At 35.0% G+C, this 20,688-nt stretch overlaps 1 protein-coding gene across 2 annotated transcripts in view; it reads left to right on the forward strand.

Annotated features, from left to right (window-relative positions):
• HNF4G (hepatocyte nuclear factor 4 gamma) overlaps positions 1-20,688 on the forward strand; it is a 60,511-nt gene that overhangs the window by 28,454 nt on the left and 11,369 nt on the right. Inside the window, exons 1-5 of one of the 2 annotated variants that reach the window (XM_019643586.1) lie at positions 8,030-8,157; positions 11,135-11,309; positions 15,185-15,279; positions 17,956-18,062; positions 19,592-19,747. In XM_019643586.1, the coding sequence (XP_019499131.1) occupies positions 8,040-8,157; positions 11,135-11,309; positions 15,185-15,279; positions 17,956-18,062; positions 19,592-19,747 (651 nt within the window). In that variant the 5' untranslated portion in view covers positions 8,030-8,039. Of the gene's footprint in view, positions 1-8,029; positions 8,158-11,134; positions 11,310-15,184; positions 15,280-17,955; positions 18,063-19,591; positions 19,748-20,688 lie in introns of those variants that run through there. The other variant, XM_019643587.1, reaches the window with a different exon arrangement.

Below are 20,688 nucleotides of genomic sequence, written 5' to 3' on the forward strand. Positions count from 1 at the left end.
TGTTGTCTGTGTTTATGACTTTTTCTCTTTGTTTGTTGCTTTAAGATTTTTAACACACCGATACCTGATTCTCACCCGCAGACATTCTAATTTATTTGGTATCTGATGTAAGTTGGGCCTTGGGGTCTTTAAAAGCTCCCCAGGTGTTTCTAACGTGCAGCTGAATTTGTGGATCGCTGGCCTAATGTGTAAGTTAGGCATTAAGCAATTCCAGATTACTGGAGAGTGATGATAGTTTGTGTTACTTTAGTTTTGAAATTTATCATATTGCCAAAAGCCATGGCCTTATCTATGATGTATAGTTCAAATTAAATTAACATTTGTTTGCTATTAATATCATTTTAAATTTGTCTTATGTTTTTATTCCAAAAGAAATATTTTATGATTACATTTTTGAAAAACTAATCAATATTGCCTTTTCAAATAGAAATTTATCTAAGAGAAGGTGAAGTATAATATTTAACATTTCAATTGAGGGCATCATACACCTAACTTTATTAAATGGAAATGCAAATATTATTTAGTTTTAACTAAACCAAATATCACCTTAATCTGTATTCTCCCTATGTATATAAAAAAGCTTTAAGGAGGGATGTTGAGCAGTTCTTGAGTGTATGATGTATATATAATCTGTTACTACATTTTTGAAATGAAGAAATAGTAACTCTTATGAATGTATGTATGTATGTATGTATGTATATTTGGCTCCTAGATGCTAAAGTTTAAACCATCACTATAATACATTTGTTCAAAACATTAAAGTCTAACTATGCACTCATCAGAGTAAAACTGCCCCTATTTTTATTAAAAATCATACCTCTTCGGAACCTATTTGAAATAGGCACTGGCCCAACCTGATAACTTCCTTCCTGTCATTTTGCATAATGCAGCAACTTTGGTATCGGCGCGCCACCACAATCTGAAATATTCTAACCTTGCTGAGCTTGCAGTGGCGACAATGGTAATGCCCATTGTAAAAGGAAATGCAGAAATGGCGACTGTCGAATCCTAATATGTCCTTATATCCAGACTTTTTTTTTCTTTTCTCTACCAGTATATCTATATTCCAGTTAATAATTTAGTGCTAATCAGCTCCTTATCTTCTGAAAAGGAGAGTCTGTTTGGAATCACAAGGCAACTGACCTTGGGGGTAAATTTAATAAATGCAGATTTCCCATATCACCTCTAAGCTTTTCTCAGAGTATTTTTTTGGTTATATTTAGGGCTCAGCTGTACTGTTCTCCTTTGTTCTATCAGAGTACAGTTTCCACCCTCCTTTAGTTTTGGGTTTTACATTTATTTGTATAACTAGTTTTTGCAATTATCTGATGTTTTATTAAGGAAATAAAAATGTGAATAGTTGAGGTAAATCATAAATATTGTAAAGAATAGAAACATATTTCTAAACTAATTCAGCTCTTTCATAAGGTGCTGTGTATCTCTGTCCAAGTTATCTACCGTATTTCCCCATGTATAAGACTCACCGCACCCTTTTTCAAAAAATTTGGGGTCTAAAAACTGGGTGTGCCTTCTACAGTGGTTGTAGATTTTTTTACTTGCGTTTCCTGCAAGTGATGAGGAGTTGTATGAATTTTATGATGAATAAAACTTGAGTTCAATAACTTTATATAATACATTTTTTTCACATTTCGGGCCTCAAAATTAAGGTGCGTCATATATGGGAGTATCTTATACATGCGGAAATATGGTAGGTTTTACTATAAAACAGCATTTTTTAGTAGTGATATGAGTTGTTTGCATCAATTAGTTTAAAGATGGATCTAAAATAAGGATTTAAAATTGTTTCCATGGACTGTAGTCATGGTTCAAAAAACAATATGACTGAACAATAAGCTGTGGAATGATTACAATTATTTAGGGAGAATTATAAAAATATGTAAACAAAATCTCTGGACATTCAGTTTAAATTTCAAAAATTTTCAGCAATTCTAGGATAGAAGTATGTTTCAAAAATAATAATGGACATCTTTTTACAGTTGGGAATCACTTTTGTTTAAATGACAGGATGAGTTATATGGTTTTGCTAGTCACTACATGACCAATCGCCTTTATCAAAGGAGGGGGAAAAAAAGCCAAGGAAAAATTGTTTTTGTTTATCTAAAAATGATATATAACCTGGACTTTAAGAAAGGATCTGTGAAGCTCTTAGAAAATAGAATCCCATTAGTACAGCTAATGTCAAACTTCTTTCTTTGCATGTCAGTAATAGCAACTTGCTTTGAAGATTAACATGCCTGTATTTGTTTGTTTGAATTTTTAATATGTTTATTTTCCCTCATCAAAAGTATAATGAAGAGACAAGATTTCTATTTTAAAAGAGTAATAATGGTTAGAGTAAGACAGTGGTAGCAAGGAACATAATGTTTTTTTTAAATTGAGGTTTTTTTGTTTGTTTTTTGAGAAGTGAAAGGTGGCTTTGCTTTGAATTAATAAACCATTTTATTGGTTAGAGCTCTCCACTTACTGGTTTCCTGTTTTCATTGATAAATACACTGGGTAGATTTGGATTGTCATTTTTATTCATCTAACTTTTAGTGATTACGTTTGTGTAATCTTCATACTTGAAAAAGTGAAATATGGAAATGAGAAACTACTAATGTGCTTTTGGAATTAGTATATATATATTTTTGGTAATGAAAAGTAATCTCCAAGGAATAAGTTTACAGAACAAATTTTATTAACTGTAACTCTAAAATGTTTTAATATTGATATTCACATTCAAAATTATTTTCATGAAAAATGTTTTATGAAAATAAGCTTGATTTTTATTAGCCTGTTTTCTATTTTAAATCACGCTATGAAGGAATGATTAAATCAAATATAAGGTATAGAACAATTTAACAGGCCTAATAGACTTGCAGATAAGATAGAAATGTTTCTGCTATTATCTTGAATAGTCAATAGTGAATGAGTTGTTTTTTTAAGAGCACTGTTATTTTCGTCTTTTGTTGCTCTAAAGGAATTTAAATATCATATTTCACTTACCGGTTTAGAGAACCATTGCTCTGAGAGAAATATTTTTCAAAAACGTTAGCTGTTCTATTTAAAAATCAACGTTTTATCTATAAATAATACTGTCTTTCTGGGATATTTGACCTGACTAGCGCTAAGAGGGTCCATCTTAGCTCGCAAACCACAAGATCACGCTGAGAACAGAAATATTTTGCTAAGTTTACAGAACAGACACTGCAAAGTTGACCTCTGTTACACGAGGTTTTCAGTAGAGTTGATTGTATACAGGGAGCACCAAATAAATGGATACACATTTTAACAAAGGAAAAAAACTGTATTAAAATTGTAATACTCAATATATACCAATAACAAAAGATGAATACAAGTCAATTATAAGAAGTGCTCAAAGTGGTTATCATCAGCGTAATTTTAATAGTTTTTTTTCCTTTCTTAAAATGTGTACACATTTTTTTTTGGCACCCTCTGTATATTTATATTTTTGGACATAGATTAGGTTTGTGTATTTTACTTTAGGATATTTATGTTACTTACTATTCTAAATTACTGTCTTAAGAATTAGCATGAATATTTTATGTTTTTCCCAATTAAACCTTTAGAAGTAAACTCAAAAGTACTTATAAATTTATGTTGAATGTAGGGTTTTGTAACATTAAGTCCCATTTACTTAAGGATAATTGGTTCTATATCACCTAGGCATAAAATTAATATAGCTTTTCTTGTAACTACTGCAGTTTTTGATCTAATGTTGTCTTAATGAATTTACTCATAAGAGGTACCTGATAAAGTAATAATGAAAAACTCCCTGGGTGGTATCCCTTTGTTCCTTCCCTGAAAATAACTGAATTTTAATGTGAAAATATATAAACAAGTACCTTAACTATTTCATATATCTAAGATTTCTACAGTTAAATTGTGTAATTTTATTTTGTTTGATTATTGTACCATGGACATGTTTCCAAAAATCAAATTTACTTATGAAAATTCCACAATCACTATTGAATGGAAAACACCAAAAATACTAAAGAGTGTCACCTTTGCTTTTGTTATGAGGCATAATTAAAAGTTCAAAAGTAACCGTGACTAAAATTGTTCCTCTGTAACATTTTTCACTTTTTGTCCTTCTCTTTCTTTTCTTTCTCACCCTACTCATTGACCTCCCGTACTCCTCTTTAAGCAAATAAAAATATTCCGAATTTAGCTTGATTAATTTTAGCGGTAAGGAGAAGGGCTTGGTCCTAAGGACCATAAATTAGTTTATGAATACAGTTATCTCATGTTAAAATCAATACACGGAGAAACTCGAACAATCTGCACTTAGCCAACTCCCTGGTTTAACTCAGACTCTCAACTTCCTTTGTGGAACATGCTAATTAGTTTCCTGGGTAGACTAACTTCCTTAAGTAGCAGTCAGCATTTCTTTTAAAGAGTAAAAATTGTTTTATTTTACATTTCTCTGATTGCATTTCCCATGATGTAGTTTAATTCTTCATAAATCCATTTTATTTTGGTAAGAACATTTAACATGAGATCTGCCCTTTTAACAAATTTTTAAAGGTCCAATGCATTCTTGTTTATTGGTACAATGTCATATCGCAGGTCTCTAGAGCTTAGTCATCTTGCTTAGCTGAAATTTTATACCCTTTGATTGTAACTCGCCATTTCTTCCTCCCCCTGGCACCTGGCAACCACTGTTCCTCTCTGAATTTATGAGTTTGACTAGAGTTCTCATGTTAATGGACTTGTGCAGTGCTGACTTTCTGTGACTAGCTTATTTTACTTAGCATAAGTTTTGAAGGTTCATCCATGATGAAGTATGGTTTAGTAGTTCATTCCTTTTTTTTTTTTTTTAAAGATTTTTATTGGGGCATTGGGGGATGGGAACAGTGCTGGGGAATTGGGGGAGTTGGGGGAAGGGGAACAGACAAGTTGCTATCGTTTTGTTCTTCATCGCCGGTGACTCAGGGCAGCCCAGCTCCAGGTTGAGCTGTTGTTCAGCATCTTAGCTGCAGAGGGCAGTGTCACTGGCCCTCATATGTTGGATCCGAACCAGGGCCCTCTGGCGTCCCAAGCCAGCTGTTAAACAATGCGCCACTCGGCCAGCCCGATTCCTTTTTAAGGCTGCATAGTATTTCATTGTATACCGCTTTTTCTTGTTCATTCATCCATTGATGGACGTTTATATTGTTTCCATCTTGGCTATTGTGAATAGTGCCGCCATGTCCCCTGACCATCTCACCAACTTTACATGGTCGTCAGGGGCCACTTGTATTTGTTACGTAGCATGTTAATGCCATTTGTTCATGTTCTTTCATGTCATAATAAAATACTACAGAGAATCTTCCCTTTACTAGGCTGAGGCTGGCTGCATTCTGTGTGCTTCCACATCAAATACCGTTAGAAAGACAACCCGCCCACTTGAGATAGATATACCTGCTATTTGGATCTGCTATATCTTCTGGAAATTCTTAAGTTTTTACTCTATAAAATGGGAAAAATGACTGACAGTGTCATGGATGAGAACGAGGCTTCATCTTAAAACCAGCTCTGGTTAATGGCTGGCAGCTGCATTTGGATTTGTGCTGAGATGAATCTAGCCCCTTCCCCCTTCACGTAGAATGCCCTAACCCCATAGGATGCCACCCATGGGCACGGGATGGAGTCGGACAATAAAACCGATGCCGTTGTTCTCCTGAGCTAAACAGTAAGCCCCCAACCCCCCTTCCATGGTTTCGCTTCCCGCGGTTTCAGCTAGATGTGGTCCGAAAATACTAAATAGAAAATCCCTGAAATAAAAGAGGTCATATTTTAAATCACACCATTTTGAGTAGCACGATGCTATCTGCCTTTCTGCGCTGTCTCTGTGCCCAGCATCCCCCGTTAGTCATGTAATAAGCATCTGGGTTATCAGATCAACTATCGAGGTAGATCACAGGGCTTGTGTTCAAGTCACCCTTATTTTACTTAATCGTGGCCCCCAAGCCGTTCCCATAACTTTTACTACAATATATTGTTATAATTGTTCTATTTTATTATTATTCTCGTTAATCTCTTACTTGCCTAATTTATAAATTAAACTTTATCATAGGTATGTATATATATAAAAAAAACATAGTATAATATATGTAGGATTCGGTAGTGTCCACGTTTCAGGCATCCACTGGGGGTCTTGCAACGTATCCCCTGCAGATAAGGGGGGACGACTGTACTCACATTTTCCTTAGTGTTTTGCAGTCCTGTAAATTAATGCTTCTCTGCCTTAGTTTTCTTTCTTTTCCTTTGTCGGGACATTCTCACAGTCACATCTCTCAGCATTGCTCAGTTGCTACATTGATGCAAAGGACTGACTCTTGCACAGCTCGATCCTTTGGGTCGCCCAGGACACACGTCTGTGTTAAGTTCACCACAAAGGAGAACCACTCCATGCCAATGAAAGCCACAGGATTTGCTGGCTGGCCACTTCTGAACCTCAGGGACTCCAGTTAGCCTTCACTAAAGAAAATCAGCCCACAGGGAGGCCAGTCGACTCAGTTGGTTAGAGCACAGTGCTCCTAACACCAAGGTTGCCAGTTCGATTCCCACATGGGCCAGTGAACTGAGCCTTCCACAACTAGATTGAAGACCATGACTTGACTCGGAGCTGATGGGTCCTGGAAAAACACACTGTTCCCCAATAAAGTTTTAAAAAAATTTAAAAGTTCTCATCACAAGAGAAAAAGTAAAAAAAAAAAGAAAAGGAAATCAGTCCCTAAAATTTATCTCCCCAAATATTATCCTCACAATTAAGAATTGTGCTACAGAATAGGAGGGCAAGGGGGACATGCCAGGGCTCACTCATTTAGTGCGTCTGTCTACTCACTGGACTTGGCTATTTGCTTCGCAATTCTGCCCGTGGTTTTGAGTTTCTTTGAAGAGACCAGCCTGGCCAGATGAAAAATAAAATAATTTCTATAATCCATGTGTATGGTCTTAAGAAACGGAATAAGAAATATTTCTTTGTAGTAGTCTTTAACAAATGAGGAAAATGAAATTCACTTTATAATGTAAATGTGAGTGGAGTTCTTTCTTGGAAGACAAAATCAATACGTGTATTCTCAGAAGTAAAACACAACCATTGAGTATTATCGTCTCAATGCTCCTTGGTACATGTACACCTAAAAGACGTCATGTGCTGTGTGTATGTTAGATCTTAGGAGGTTGATGATAGGATTGTGTAGATCCGCATGTTAGGGATGATTTTATTTCAGGTTCTTGCCTAGAAGGTAATGAAGCATCAGGCGTCAAAAGAAATGAAACTTTATTCATGTCACAATTATTTATTGAATACCTACAGTATATTATCAATTATACTTCTGCCCTTGGGAAGTTTACACATATGCAAGGAACACAGACTCATAAATTGATAGTTAGAGATAATATGTAAAGACCTTATTGGGTTATGCCCAGGCTGCGACAGGAATATATCATAAATCCCTGTCATTTCAAATTACAAATTCGTTTCATTGCAACATAAACAAAGTTAGCTTTATCGTCCAGGTGAAAAAAAACCTTGAAATTTTGAAGGGCTTATGTTAAGTATTAAGGGCTACCTTAGAGTCTTGACTTATCAAATTTATAACAGTAAAGTTCCATCTTTTAGAATATGGGGTATGTGATTTCAGCGCCTTCAGCGGGCTAAATCACACAATAATTACAGTTTAAAACCCAAGAGATTCTCTTTTCTATTTTTAAGCCTCTTAATGACATCATTTATTGTCTCCTGGCAATCAGTTTAGGAAATCATGTTAGTCCACTAAGCACTGCAGATAAGGTGATCCCACGAAGCATTCCAAGATTATCATAAGGAATTGCTTTAGCATGCCATAAAAGAAAAAGAAAGCAGCAGATTATGGGCTGCTACAGCTTTTACAGTTCTGCAGCTCCTCCCACCAGAGCGCATAAGTCACTCAGTTACAGTTAACTTTGGGTTGTCAGTCACGGATTGAAAGCCCAACAGCCATCACACACGCTGGGCCTGTGCCGGCACTTGTATGTGTGTTTCTCAATCAATGATGAGGGTATCGGAGCCGATACTGGACATGGATATGGCGAATTACAGTGAAGTTTTGGATCCGACGTATACCACTTTGGAGTTCGAAACTATGCAGATTCTATATAATTCGAATGGTGAGTTCTCATCGGCTTGTAAATATATATATATATATATATATATAATATATATATATATATATTATATAAATTAAGTATAGTGGGAGAAGAAAAACTCAGCTTTGCAGGTGATCGCCCCATGTTTCATTGCTGGAAAATTCAGGGCTTGCTTTTGAGGGCCACAAATGTGAGCTTTTGGACTTTGTCACAAAATTTGAATTAATCACGCTATGCCTCTTTTACCTTAGAGATAGAAAAAGCCTCGTTACAGGTAATTAAGTAACTGCAGAATTCTGTCACGGGCCAGTTAGGTAAAAAGAAGAGTTTCAGCAGTTATTTTATTTTCTGTGAATCATAGTAATAAGTCATATCAGCAGATTGACTATAAAGTGTGTTTTCTGTGCAGTATTTAAAATGGGGTATGGAACGAAGTTTTCCTAGGACGCTGCAGAGTTGTACTGGTTGCCTTCTCCTTTCATTACTCTGACTGCCAATCACTGCTGATGAGAAACTGCTTTAAAAATTACGACCAAGTTTTTGCGCTGAACACAAATATGAAAGGAAATAAAAGGTTTATGTTATAACCCCACTTGACAAGCTAATGTTTAGCCTTACAAAGCTCTTGGTATTTATCTACTGTAACATTTTAACTTTGAATAAGACATGAATTGTTTAGGGTTCATGTCTTTATATAATACAGTTTGCTATTGACATTAAATTTCTTCTTTAGGTAAAAATGTCACCCAAGATTAGTTATAGCTCAGAGCACTCCTAAAATCTACTAATTATGTGTACATTGAAAGAATGTGTGTGTCTGTGTATGTGTGTAATTCAGGGTTGTGAATGTATTTTATACACAAATATCCTAATGTTCTGCTCTGCTGTATTATTAGTGGGACAATGTTTTTAAGTTATCGGAAGATGAATCCTGAAATTTGGTACAAAGACACTTAAAATGAACCAATAGTGCAAATTTTAGGAAGTCACTTTTTTGATTCTTTATGTTTAGGTTTGATTAGAGATATTTAATAGAGTATCTCAATAGAATCATGATTTTCTTAACGACTAGATTGTTAAAGAGTAGGGACAGGTTTACCATAAATATTCACTAAAACAGCTGACTTTCCAAAGCAATGTGTAACTTGTTTTCTTGTAATAGTGTTGTTAATAATATATGAGTATGATATTAACTTAAAACAAGAGTTCAATTTTTTTCCTGTTTCCATATAATCTCCCAGAATACAGTCAATCCTTAACACTTGTAACTACTGCATTTCTAATATCTATTTTGTTTATGTACCAAAAGAGAAATTCCTAGCTTTAAATTTTATAATGTCACATGGTTAATCTTAAGCATATTCTCATTAAGTTTTTTTTTACCTTATGAAATTATACATGATAATATTTGTCAACTCAAAAGTATTAGTAAGTAGAATGTATGTGCTGTCACAGAATATAATGGAGATGTGCAACCTTTAATTTTGGTTTTTGTTACATTGGAGATATATTAATACATTTTTACTATGTTTATATTAGATAATTTATGATAAATTAAAATTTAAAAATACATTACCGTATCTGTTCAATGTCTTTTGAGTACCTACAGATTTTTAAAGATGTAATCAACAACATTAACTCATTTAGGAAATATTGAAGTTAAAATATTTTTGTGGGTTCTTTTAAGCCTCTTCCTTCAAAACTATGTATTAGATGCCCACTGGTATCAGGCATAGTTCTAAGAACTGGAAGGCAGAGGGGTGAACAAGACAAATAAATTCTCTGACATCGTGACGTTTGTATTCATGGACAAAGAAGGCGAATAAGTGAGCAGACCAATACAGAATATGATGTTAGACAATGAAGCAGTTATTAAAAAATATGTATATAAGGAAGGTTCTATGTTCTATTTTGTGGGCAGATGGGAGGTGACTCTCTTAGAAGTGTATTTAGCGTATGTTTCACAGAAAATGTGAGATTTGAACAACAACTAGAGAGCCAGCTGGAAGAAATTCTTGATGAAGAAGTTTCAGGAAGAAGTAACAGGAAGTGTAAAAGCTCTGAGATGGGAACAAACTTTAAGGGGAAAAGGAAAAAAAAAAAGGCAGCATTGCTGGAGAATAGTGAACAGGGTGAAAAATGATACCAGGTAATGGGATCAGAGAGGTGAGAGGGGGCGTTGATCACGCACAGGTAAGACGGATCTGTAACTAGGGGTTGGATGCAGAAGGCTGATAGATGTGACTGTCTCATACCAGGAGCACTTTGGGGGTTTTGGGGTCATGAACTATAGGGGGGATCAAGGGTGAAAGGAGAGAGATTAGATATGAGACTATTGTAATGATCCAGTGGAAAGATGGGCAGTTGGATAAGGGTGACCATAGTGAAAGGGTGAAAAGTTACGGATTCAATGTATATTGAAAATATGAACTTGACTGTTGGGTTGGATTTGAGTGATGGGATGTATTGAGTGAATGCTTGCAGGTTATTGGCCTTTGGAGCTAGATGGTACCACTGACTGGCATAAGGAAGACTGAAAGAAAAATATGCTCTAGGGGAAAAACCAGAGTTCTGTTTTTATACGTTAATTTGCAATTCCTATTATACTTCAAAGTGAAGCTGTTAAATATGTATTTGAGCATTTCACACAGATACCCATGGGAGACCTCAGAGCTACAGATAAAATTGGGGGATTTTCATCATACAGTTAATATTTACTGTCATGGGACTAGATGAGCTTCCCTTGGGAAAGAGTGTAGATGGGGGACTGAGCCCTACAGTGTCCCAAAGTTTAATCATCAGAAATAGGAGAGGGGGGAATTGAAATGGGGACTGGGAGAAGCAGCCAGGGGTTAGAAGGAGAGCGGTGGCATGAGACCTCCAAGAAGCCAAGAAATGGACTATTTCAAGCCTATGAATATTTAGTAAGGTGATTTAAACTAGAAAGATTCAGTAGTAACTCTCAAACTCTACTCTTTTTTTTTTTTTTTTACGTTAGCTGATAGTTCTGCCCCAGAGACGACAAGTATGAACACCGCAGACAACAGTCTGAACTGCCTGTGTGCTATCTGTGGGGACAGAGCGACAGGAAAACACTACGGAGCCTCCAGCTGTGATGGCTGCAAGGGCTTCTTCCGGCGCAGCATCCGCAAGAGTCACGTTTATTCCTGCAGGTACCTGAGATGCTCTTTCTTCTTAGGAACGTTCTCTTTCGAGGTGTTTCAAAATGGCGTCCAAGAAGTCAGCGAGTGAAAATCAGAGCTTTTTGTTTCTGTAACTCTAAGAACCCAATCTACAAGCTACAGGAAGGGTGAGGATGCGTGGGTGTGTATGCAGGATGCATTCTCACAGGTGGTTCCTTTTTTTTTTTAATGAAACACTCAGACTTATAAAACACATTCTTACCACCCAACTCAGACCTATATAGTTGGAGCCTAGTGGACACTTTGTCTCCCTCCCCTCTCTCCCAGAGGCAACTACTATTTGAAATTTACTCTCTTTTCCTTGTGTTTCTTTATTGCTTTACCACATGTTCATATACCAATAGACATATTTAAATCTGTATTTAAATGGTTTCATACTGTGTGTATTTTTCTGCATATGGGTTTTATTGTTTTAGCATCATTACATCCCGAACCTTTTCAAACAAAATCATAAAAGTGTAGATGATTTTGCTAGCTTGTTCATGTCAATGAATGAAATTAAATTTTCAATCCTGAAATTTTAAATGTATTTCTCGTGCCACAATTCTTTTGCCATTGAACTTAATGTTTTATGTAAAACTTATTTAACTTATTTCTAGTAGGATGTTCTTCTGTGTTTTTAAAAATTATCTAGTCAACATCATAGCACAATTTAGGGTTAGACATTCCACACTGAGTGTTCAGAATGACAGTTCTCTCATGCAGATTATATCTATGTTAAATATGGAGTTTTAATAATGACTGATTATAAGAGAAAAATATCTGTGTTCTATCGAAGAAAGGCATGTGGAAGATTGTTATGTTGTTTAAGGAAAAAGTTGGATATTTGAAAACAAGTTAATTCTTCCACAATATGATGTCATTTGAGTTCTAGGAGTATGCAAAAGTTAATATATAACTCCCCAAATACCTAATTAGTGTTTTCTAGTAACTTTCCCTGGACAGCTTAGTAGGTCAAAAAAATGTAAATCATTCATTTTGTAACCTATTTAGTAAATGAAAAATAATATTTAGTTGGGTCTTGCTTTTATACAGAGGGTGCCAAAAAATGTATACACATTTTAAGAAAGGAAAAAACTATATTAAAATTACACTGATGTTAACCACCTTGAGCACCTCTTGTAATTGCAGAAGTCAAACGTGACTTGTATTCATCTTTTGTTATTGGTGTATATTAAGCATTACAATTTTAATACGGTTTTTTCCTTTTTAAAATGTGTATACATTTTTGTTGGTACCCTCTGCATATATCAAAACTCTAAAGGTAAAATTAGACCAAGTAGATTTCCAAAATTATCAACTAAAATATATCCAGAATAACATGTAAACAACACTTGAGTGATGTGTCCTGTAAAAAGTGAAATACAGGACCAGCTGAGTGGCTCAGTTGGTTAAGAGCTCGCTCAAGAGTGCGAGCTCTAAGCAACAGGGTTGCCGGTTCGAGTCCCAGCCCAAGCTGAGCTGCCACTTCAAGCAGCTAAACCCAACAAAAAAGTTTAAGAATCATAGCATATCAGCACAAAGTGTTGTGAAATCAAGATTTCCACCCTTCCACCTGGGGAAAGAGGGAAAGGAGTGTTCCCACAGCAATGTTTAGAAGTTTAAAAACTATTCCAACAACATGTGCAGTTGAACGCCTCACACCTTCCCATCCCAAGTACTGCTGCCACCTTAGCCTTCCTTACATATTTTGCTATTAAGCAAATGCTATGATGTTCCGTTGGGAAAATAGTTACTGTATTGATGCAAGTTCAGGAGCACAAAATGTTTTAAGATCAAGTTTTGCTGGCCTCACATTTATGCATTTCTTTAGATTTACAAATGCCATCTCCTCGCGAACTGTTCCATCACACTGAAGTTGGGCTTTCCCCCCAAAAGCACTTGAAAGTACTGTGTCACTACTTCTCACATTATGGTTTTTATTGTGGCTATTTGTAAACCCATATGTGTACTCTGTTAAATTGTAGTTTCCTTGAATGGAGGAGATAGGCTATATTCCTCTGTTTAACCCCTGTGCCTGGGTCTCAGACACAGTGGTTGCTTAATAATATGTTCATTCCAGTTTTGCGTTAATGTGATGTTAACAGAATGTGCTCTCCTGTTGCTTTTATGACTTGGTCCCCTCTCCTGAGTCACCTCAGCCATGCATCCCCACGTGAACAATGCTTTTTCCTCACCCTGAAAGTACATCTCTCTTCCAGCTCACTTCATTTATCGTAGGTTATATATTAATTCAATTTTACATGGCCACCCGTATTTTTTGAAGAAATATCTTCTTTTATAGATCACAAAATATATTCTTTTATTCTCATCATTAATCGTCAACTACAAGTAAACAGGGATATATCAAAACATATGGGTAATTTTAGGCCAGAGATGTGAAGAAATGTTATTCTTTACTGTATGATTAACATTTGCCCCAAAGTCCTTAGACTACATCCACATAACAACCTTTTAAGGTAGGTCCTCTCTATCTTATGACTGTAAATTAACTGGAGGTGTCAAATAGCATTCTCAAGTTCTATGGAGAATAAATGGTGGACCTGGGAATCAAGCTCCGATCTAATTCCAGAGACTGTACTCTTTTTTTTCAAGTGTACAATTCAGTTTTTTACTATGTCCACAGAGTTGCACAACCATAACTCTAATCAACTTAGAACATTTTTACCGCCCTATAAATAAATCTGGTGTTCTTTAGCAGTTACTACCTTCCCCTGCCCCCGGCTTCCCCCCGACCAGTGTGAGGCAACTCCTAGTCTATTGGGTTGTCGGAAAAGTCATGATGTATTTTTTCTATGTTTTTCATTGCAAAACTGCATCATGACTTTTCCAACAACCCAATTCATTTTGTTTCTATAGATTTGCCTCTTCTGGGCATTTGATATAAATGAAATTATACAACATTTGGCCTTTTGTGACTGACTTCTTTCACCTGGAATAGTGTTTTCAAGGTTCATCCATGTTGTAGCATGTATCAGTACTCCATTGCTGTTAATTGACCAAAAATAATATCCATCATGTGGTTGTACCACTTCTTGTGTATTCATCAGCTAATAGGCATTTGAGTTGTTCCCACCTTTCGCCTATTTGAATAATGCTGCTCTGGACATTTGTGTACAAGTGTTTGTGTGGACTTATGTTTTCATTTCTCTTGGGTATATACCTGGGAGCGGAATTGCTGGCTCAGATGGTAACTCTACATTCAACTTTGTTACAAAACTGCCCAACTGTTTTCCTAAGCAGCTGCAGCATTTTGTATTACAACCAGCAATGTGTGACAGTTTCAGTTTTTCTGCATCCTCATCAACACTTGTTATTGTCTGTTTGTTTGTTTTTTCCTGATTATAGCCACTTTAGTCAGTTTGAGGTGGTACCTATTTGTTTAGAGACTGTACACTTAATGCTGTCTTGGCTGCCTCTGGATATGTAGTTTGGCATTAGAGTAAACTTTAATTGGATGTGAGGAACATTTAAAATTAAAGAATATTTAGATTGAGAAAAGCATGGAAGTGCAAAGGAATGGAGTTCTGATAGAGTTAAAATGTATGTGCCAAAGATTCTGAAACTGGGTTTGGCTTTCATGACTCATGATAGAAATGACCACATACACTGGCCAAAAGTGAAATATCATTCAGTTTTATTTCATTATAAAGACTCCATGAGAGGTGAGGCTTGTATTTCCACGTACGTGCTGATTGTGAGACTGGATTACTCATAATTAATTGTTCTTATACATTCTTTCTATTGGGCCAAATTTGGCCATACTTATTTAAAGTCCGTTTGTTTGCTTTTTTTCATAAATAATTTTCTGCAAACTAATACATCTTTTTTTTTTGATATTATAGGTTCAGTCGGCAATGCGTGGTTGACAAGGACAAAAGGAATCAATGTAGATATTGTCGATTAAGGAAGTGTTTTAGAGCAGGAATGAAAAAAGAAGGTAATAATATATAGCACAATAATGATACTTAACATTACTGATCACAGGTGTTATATACACATTGTCATTTGATCAAAAAATTTTCACATGAGTTCTGATTTTCCTCAGTTTTTCTTAACGAAGTATGTATGATTTTTTGAGTTTAAAAATTTACTCAAAGACACTGACACCCAGCTAGTAAGCAGTACAACCAGTCTATCTAAGGACTGTCTGATTCCAGACCCCCATTCTGTCCACTACTGTGTTATACCTGGCAACAAAATTGTTGTCTAAATAACATTCCAATATCCTGTTCAAAAGATAAATGGCAGAATCAATTAATAGGTTGAAGTTATAAATGTATTTTTAAACACATTTTTATTGTCAATAACAATTGAATATCTTTATTTATTTGATAAACATTAACTGAACATTGACATTTCATGCATTCATTTATTTATTTAACAAGTATTTATTGAGCACTGCCACTCTCCAAACATGGTTCTGGGTGCTGAGTTTTCACTAGTTAACGTAATAGAATAATCGTCTCTAGGAGATTATGTTGTTAAGGGACAGAGACATAGACTAGATACTCGAATTTCGTTTTGAACATATTAAATAATCTGATTATATTACCCTCCATTCTGAATATGCTTAACTTAGAAACAAGTGTGTTGAACACATTTACACGCTTAACACTACAAGAATAGTCACTACAATACTTACACTTATCACTCTTATGCCTATCATATACAGAGACACGTTTCAGAGCTATTGCACAAACTATAAAAAAATTAAGTTAAATCACTATCCTACAGAAATTTAAGATGTATCAAACCTATCTTGAACACAGCTAGTTTTTTTCTTTGTCACTCAGTGTTTTAAACAGACCAAAATCTCATCAGTTTCATTCAGGTTGCTAGTCTCAAAAAAGAAAGCACATGGAAGCTCACAAAATTAAAGGAGCAGCACTTTCCTATTTAAAAATGACTTATTTGCAATGGCATATTTGATAGTTTATGGGATTAATTATGTCCTTTGTCAATCACTTGCATCCATTTCTAATTGAACTCCAGCTTTACTTCTACAAAAGTATAATACAAGCAAATCACCATCCTGTATTTCCTTTAAGAGTTTCACAGTTTGTGAAATAAAAAATTGTGTTAAAAAATGGTGAAAGTGTGTATCTTCTACTATTCATAGAATAATACATTAGTTTTTCTAAATAGATTAGGAAGTAACTTTGGAGTTTAAGAGTAGCGATATATTTTTTATTTATAATAATAGCATAATATCAAGGTTAGTTTAAGATGGAAACATATATAAGCATAGCTTTATGTCAAAACTGGCAACAGCAAGAAGGTTACAAATGTTCACAATATCTTAAAGATTGATCATATAAATTAAATTCATAAAAGCATGGCTTACATTTTAATTTTTTATCTCCACAAATGTATTTCATCAGTTTAGGCTGAAAATCAATGACAATTTCTGTAAAAGTGAAAAAAGAAAAAAAAAGAGGGGGAGAGTAAGCTACCAGTAAATATAATTTTAAATAAAATATTAATGATTCACTGCAACTTAAAGGCAAAAAGTCCAGTATTTTCTCTTCCAAATCAATGAGTTGACAGTTAATAATAAGTTTTGCATATATAGTTAACTTTGGCATAGAAATTAGTGGACTTTTTAATAAAAGAATAATTGCATTAAAAAATTCTGATAGTTTAATGATTTACCTTTCCAGCAGAACAGAATACAGCCTTAACTTAATTAATTTAGGGACTAGAGGCCTTGTTTTCATTATTTTTGGGTAACAGAGATAATTTTATCTTCTGAGTTTTGAAATCCAACTTTCACATCTGATTTATATTATTCTTTGTGTGACAAACAGGTTAATGCCCCCCTTTTACTCTTCCTTATATTTATTACTTAGTTTTCAATGAGAAATTTGGGGATACGTGGTATTCTTTCTTTCCTTTCTGAAACAAGTGGTTCTAGTTCCCTTAGAAGCCTTTTATATAATTCATGAGATTTCTTCATCTTGCCAAAATGCTGAGAGTCAAATGTCAAGCTTTTCAGGAGAGTTCCTACTTACTGCAACTTTCGCTTTATAAATGTTGTACTTCCCAAGACATTGTCTCATAAGACATCATCGCATTGCAATCTTAAAGTCTCCATAACTAAAATCAATTAACTTTTCCATTTTTTGCTAGTGTTTTAGACGGAAAAGAAAATGGAGGTTTCAAACATATATGACTCACATCTTGTGACAGTGAATACACTCCTGTCTTTGACCTGGTTAATCTCACAGGCAATAATACTCTTCCTCTAGTTAGCTTATGGTTTTATGAACTTTAAGAGACTGGAAAACCACAGTATTAAAATACAGCATGGCTGAACTGGCTGACCCAACACTTTCTAACGTGCATACCCTCGCCAACCCCCAAAATGCAAGATTTTAGGAGTGCAAGTGACAGGCAGGCTCTTTCTACTTTTAAAAGTGGTCGAGAGTGATCAACATCTTCAGCCATACTCTTCCCTACCCCAGGTTGTTTAGAAATATCCCTTGTCACTTTTTATACTAATTTTTTTTTAATCCAAAGCGTATATCTTGATATATATCTATATATATATATATATATAGATATATATACTGAAGAGAACCGACCAATCAAAACTGTGCATTTTCTCCTCCAGCTGTGCAAAATGAACGTGATAGAATCAGCACCAGGAGAAGCACGTTTGATGGCAGCAACATCCCCTCCATTAACACGTTGGCACAAGCAGAGCTTCGGTCTCGCCAGGTACCCCCAGCCTCCCTCCCGCCCGCCTAATAGAATCAAGCGTCTATGTAGGCGGAACGCTAAAATAATCTAATATTTTCAAAGTAAGACTCTTGAATGTGTGTGAGTGTAACGTGAGCTTTACTTTGAAAAATATTAGTCGGACTGTTGATTTCATTTTGACTTTTCTTGGACACGTTCCTATTTATTAAATGGAAAAATGAAATGCATTTCAGTGGAAGATTATAAAAAGAAGTCATTTGTGTACAAGGTTGGTTAAAAATACTTAATGCATAGCACAGCGCTCGGCAGGGCAGCATCTTGTTTTCTTGACTGAATCTGTAAAATCAGTTAGCACAACTTTTGGGGAGTTTGGTTGAAACCTATCATCAGAGGTTCCTTGAAAATGGCCTCTGGACTCAAGAACTCACCTTGGCACCTGCTTTAGAAGCAGGTCTTTAAGGGAAGAGCCAGAATTTAAAAACAAAAAACAAAAAAAAAACCAGGAGAAATAGTTTAAGTTTCAAGAATGAAAATATGAATCCTAAAGTTTAAAAATGTAGGTCATGTTGATACATAAAAATACATCAGGAATAAAAGAAACCCTTTGAAGACAGTTTATTTTACCATTGCTTCTATTAGAAATGATAATGATATTTTTACATTATAAGGCAACTTAGGAAATAGCTAACGATTAATCCGATCCTGTCAGTACAACTTTCATTTTTGATAACACAAGGGTCATATGATGAGGTTAACGTCACTGTTATCATCTTCGTTACCTGCAGATTACTTGATGGTTCTATAAAGCATTTAGAGCATGGCTTAAAGGGGAGCTGTAAGGAAGTATACGTTCCCTACAGAAAAGTCACATACACACGCACCCATGTTCAAAAATGTCAAAAACAAAGTTTGTAAAAACTTTTAGAAAGTGATTACTTTGGCTGAAAGACATTTTAACACCATTTATATGTTTGTGTAGTTCAAAATTATATATAGTTTTTAAAATTATCATTGTATATTAGGCTTTTCAATGTGGCTGAGTCAAAGGTTAGTATCTTATTTTGAAGGGCTTCCAACCAGTGCATAATGCACATCATTCTGGCTTCTCATCTAAATCTTTTCTCCCTCGTCTGGTAAACTTTATCCACTGGGAACATTTTCAACAAATTAAAGATGGGTTTTCATAATGAAATGTCATTTTTTAATTAAAAATAAATCACAGAACTGTATATTTCATACAAATACTCCATTATCTCATTGTGGAGCCATTTTGAATTATGAAACACCCCAAAAGTTGGGTAACTTATTTTACAGATTTGGCCAGTAAAATGACAAACTGTTCCCAGAGCATGTGCTATGCAGTGAATGTTTTCAATTTAGCTAGAACTGATAAGTATTTTATTACTCAATCTAAAAATATTTAGTATATTTCAAGATATTGTGATAATGATAGTACCACTTCAATGATGTTCAGTGCAGTCCTAGAAAATAGAATATTGTTATGTCTTCTGTTGAATGATAAATTAATAGAATGTTCTTCACACTAGATCTCAGCCTCCAGCCCTGGTGCAAGCACTGACATAAATGTTAAGAAAATTGCGAGTATCGGTGATGTCTGTGAATCTATGAAACAGCAACTCTTAGTCTTGGTGGAATGGGCGAAATATATCCCTGCCTTCTGTGAGTTACCACTGGACGATCAGGTATAACTTAAAGAAGTGATGAATGCTTTCAAAAACGGTTTTTCAACTTTGCCAAGTTTTTGTGTTCTTTTAATTATGTGTACAGTAGATTTACTATATTTGACGAAGGTGAAATTATCTGATACAAAAAAGACTGGTTTTCTTGTTGTCCATTCACCTTCTTGTTCTATCAAAAGACACAGGTGTTTAACTTTTATTTTAGGGGTCTTGAAAATTTATTGATTAGGTGAAGTTGAGCAAGACACTGTTTTTCACCTCTTGGAGTTTAAAAAAGTGAGGGCAAAAGACAGATAAGTAACTGCCACTGTGAGACAAAGGGTTGGCGGAAAAAATGTCTGGGAAGCAAATGGAACACTATTCTGTCTTGGTATTTACTGAAGGTGCCTTGTAAAATCCCTTACAAGTGCCAAGCCACTCCTAGACAGAAACCACACAGGTTATGTCAGTCTTTTGGGGGACTTATATGCAATTATCATATGAAATTTTGCTCCTCTTGTCAATTTTATTTTAGCATTACTGTTTAAAAATTGTAGGTCAGGCAAAAAAAAAGAGTCTGTAGAATCGTGCTCTGAGATCTACAGAGAGAAAGAGGGAATTCAGGAATAATGATCTTTCCCTAATAAATATATTTTCATACTTTGTCACACATACACTAAGACATTTGAATTAATAGTTAAGAACTTTAATTTTTAATTAGCCTATGAAGGTTAGATTATTAGTTTTAGATTTATTGCGAACTCTTCCATCTAAGTGGTATACAATATTTTTTGTAGATGCAAATATTTTGAAATTTTCCAATTCCCCCCACACTGAATAAACCATGATACGTATCAAACGCAGTGTATATAGTTACATCCTTTGACCAGTGTTATCACGGATAGACAAAAACAAACAGCCAAAGGGAAAGGTGCAAGATTGTTTAAAAATCAAAGAAGGTCAAA

This window comes from Hipposideros armiger, unplaced genomic scaffold, assembly GCF_001890085.2.
Source record: "Hipposideros armiger isolate ML-2016 unplaced genomic scaffold, ASM189008v1 scaffold_80, whole genome shotgun sequence".
Classification (NCBI taxonomy): Eukaryota; Metazoa; Chordata; class Mammalia; order Chiroptera; family Hipposideridae; genus Hipposideros; species Hipposideros armiger.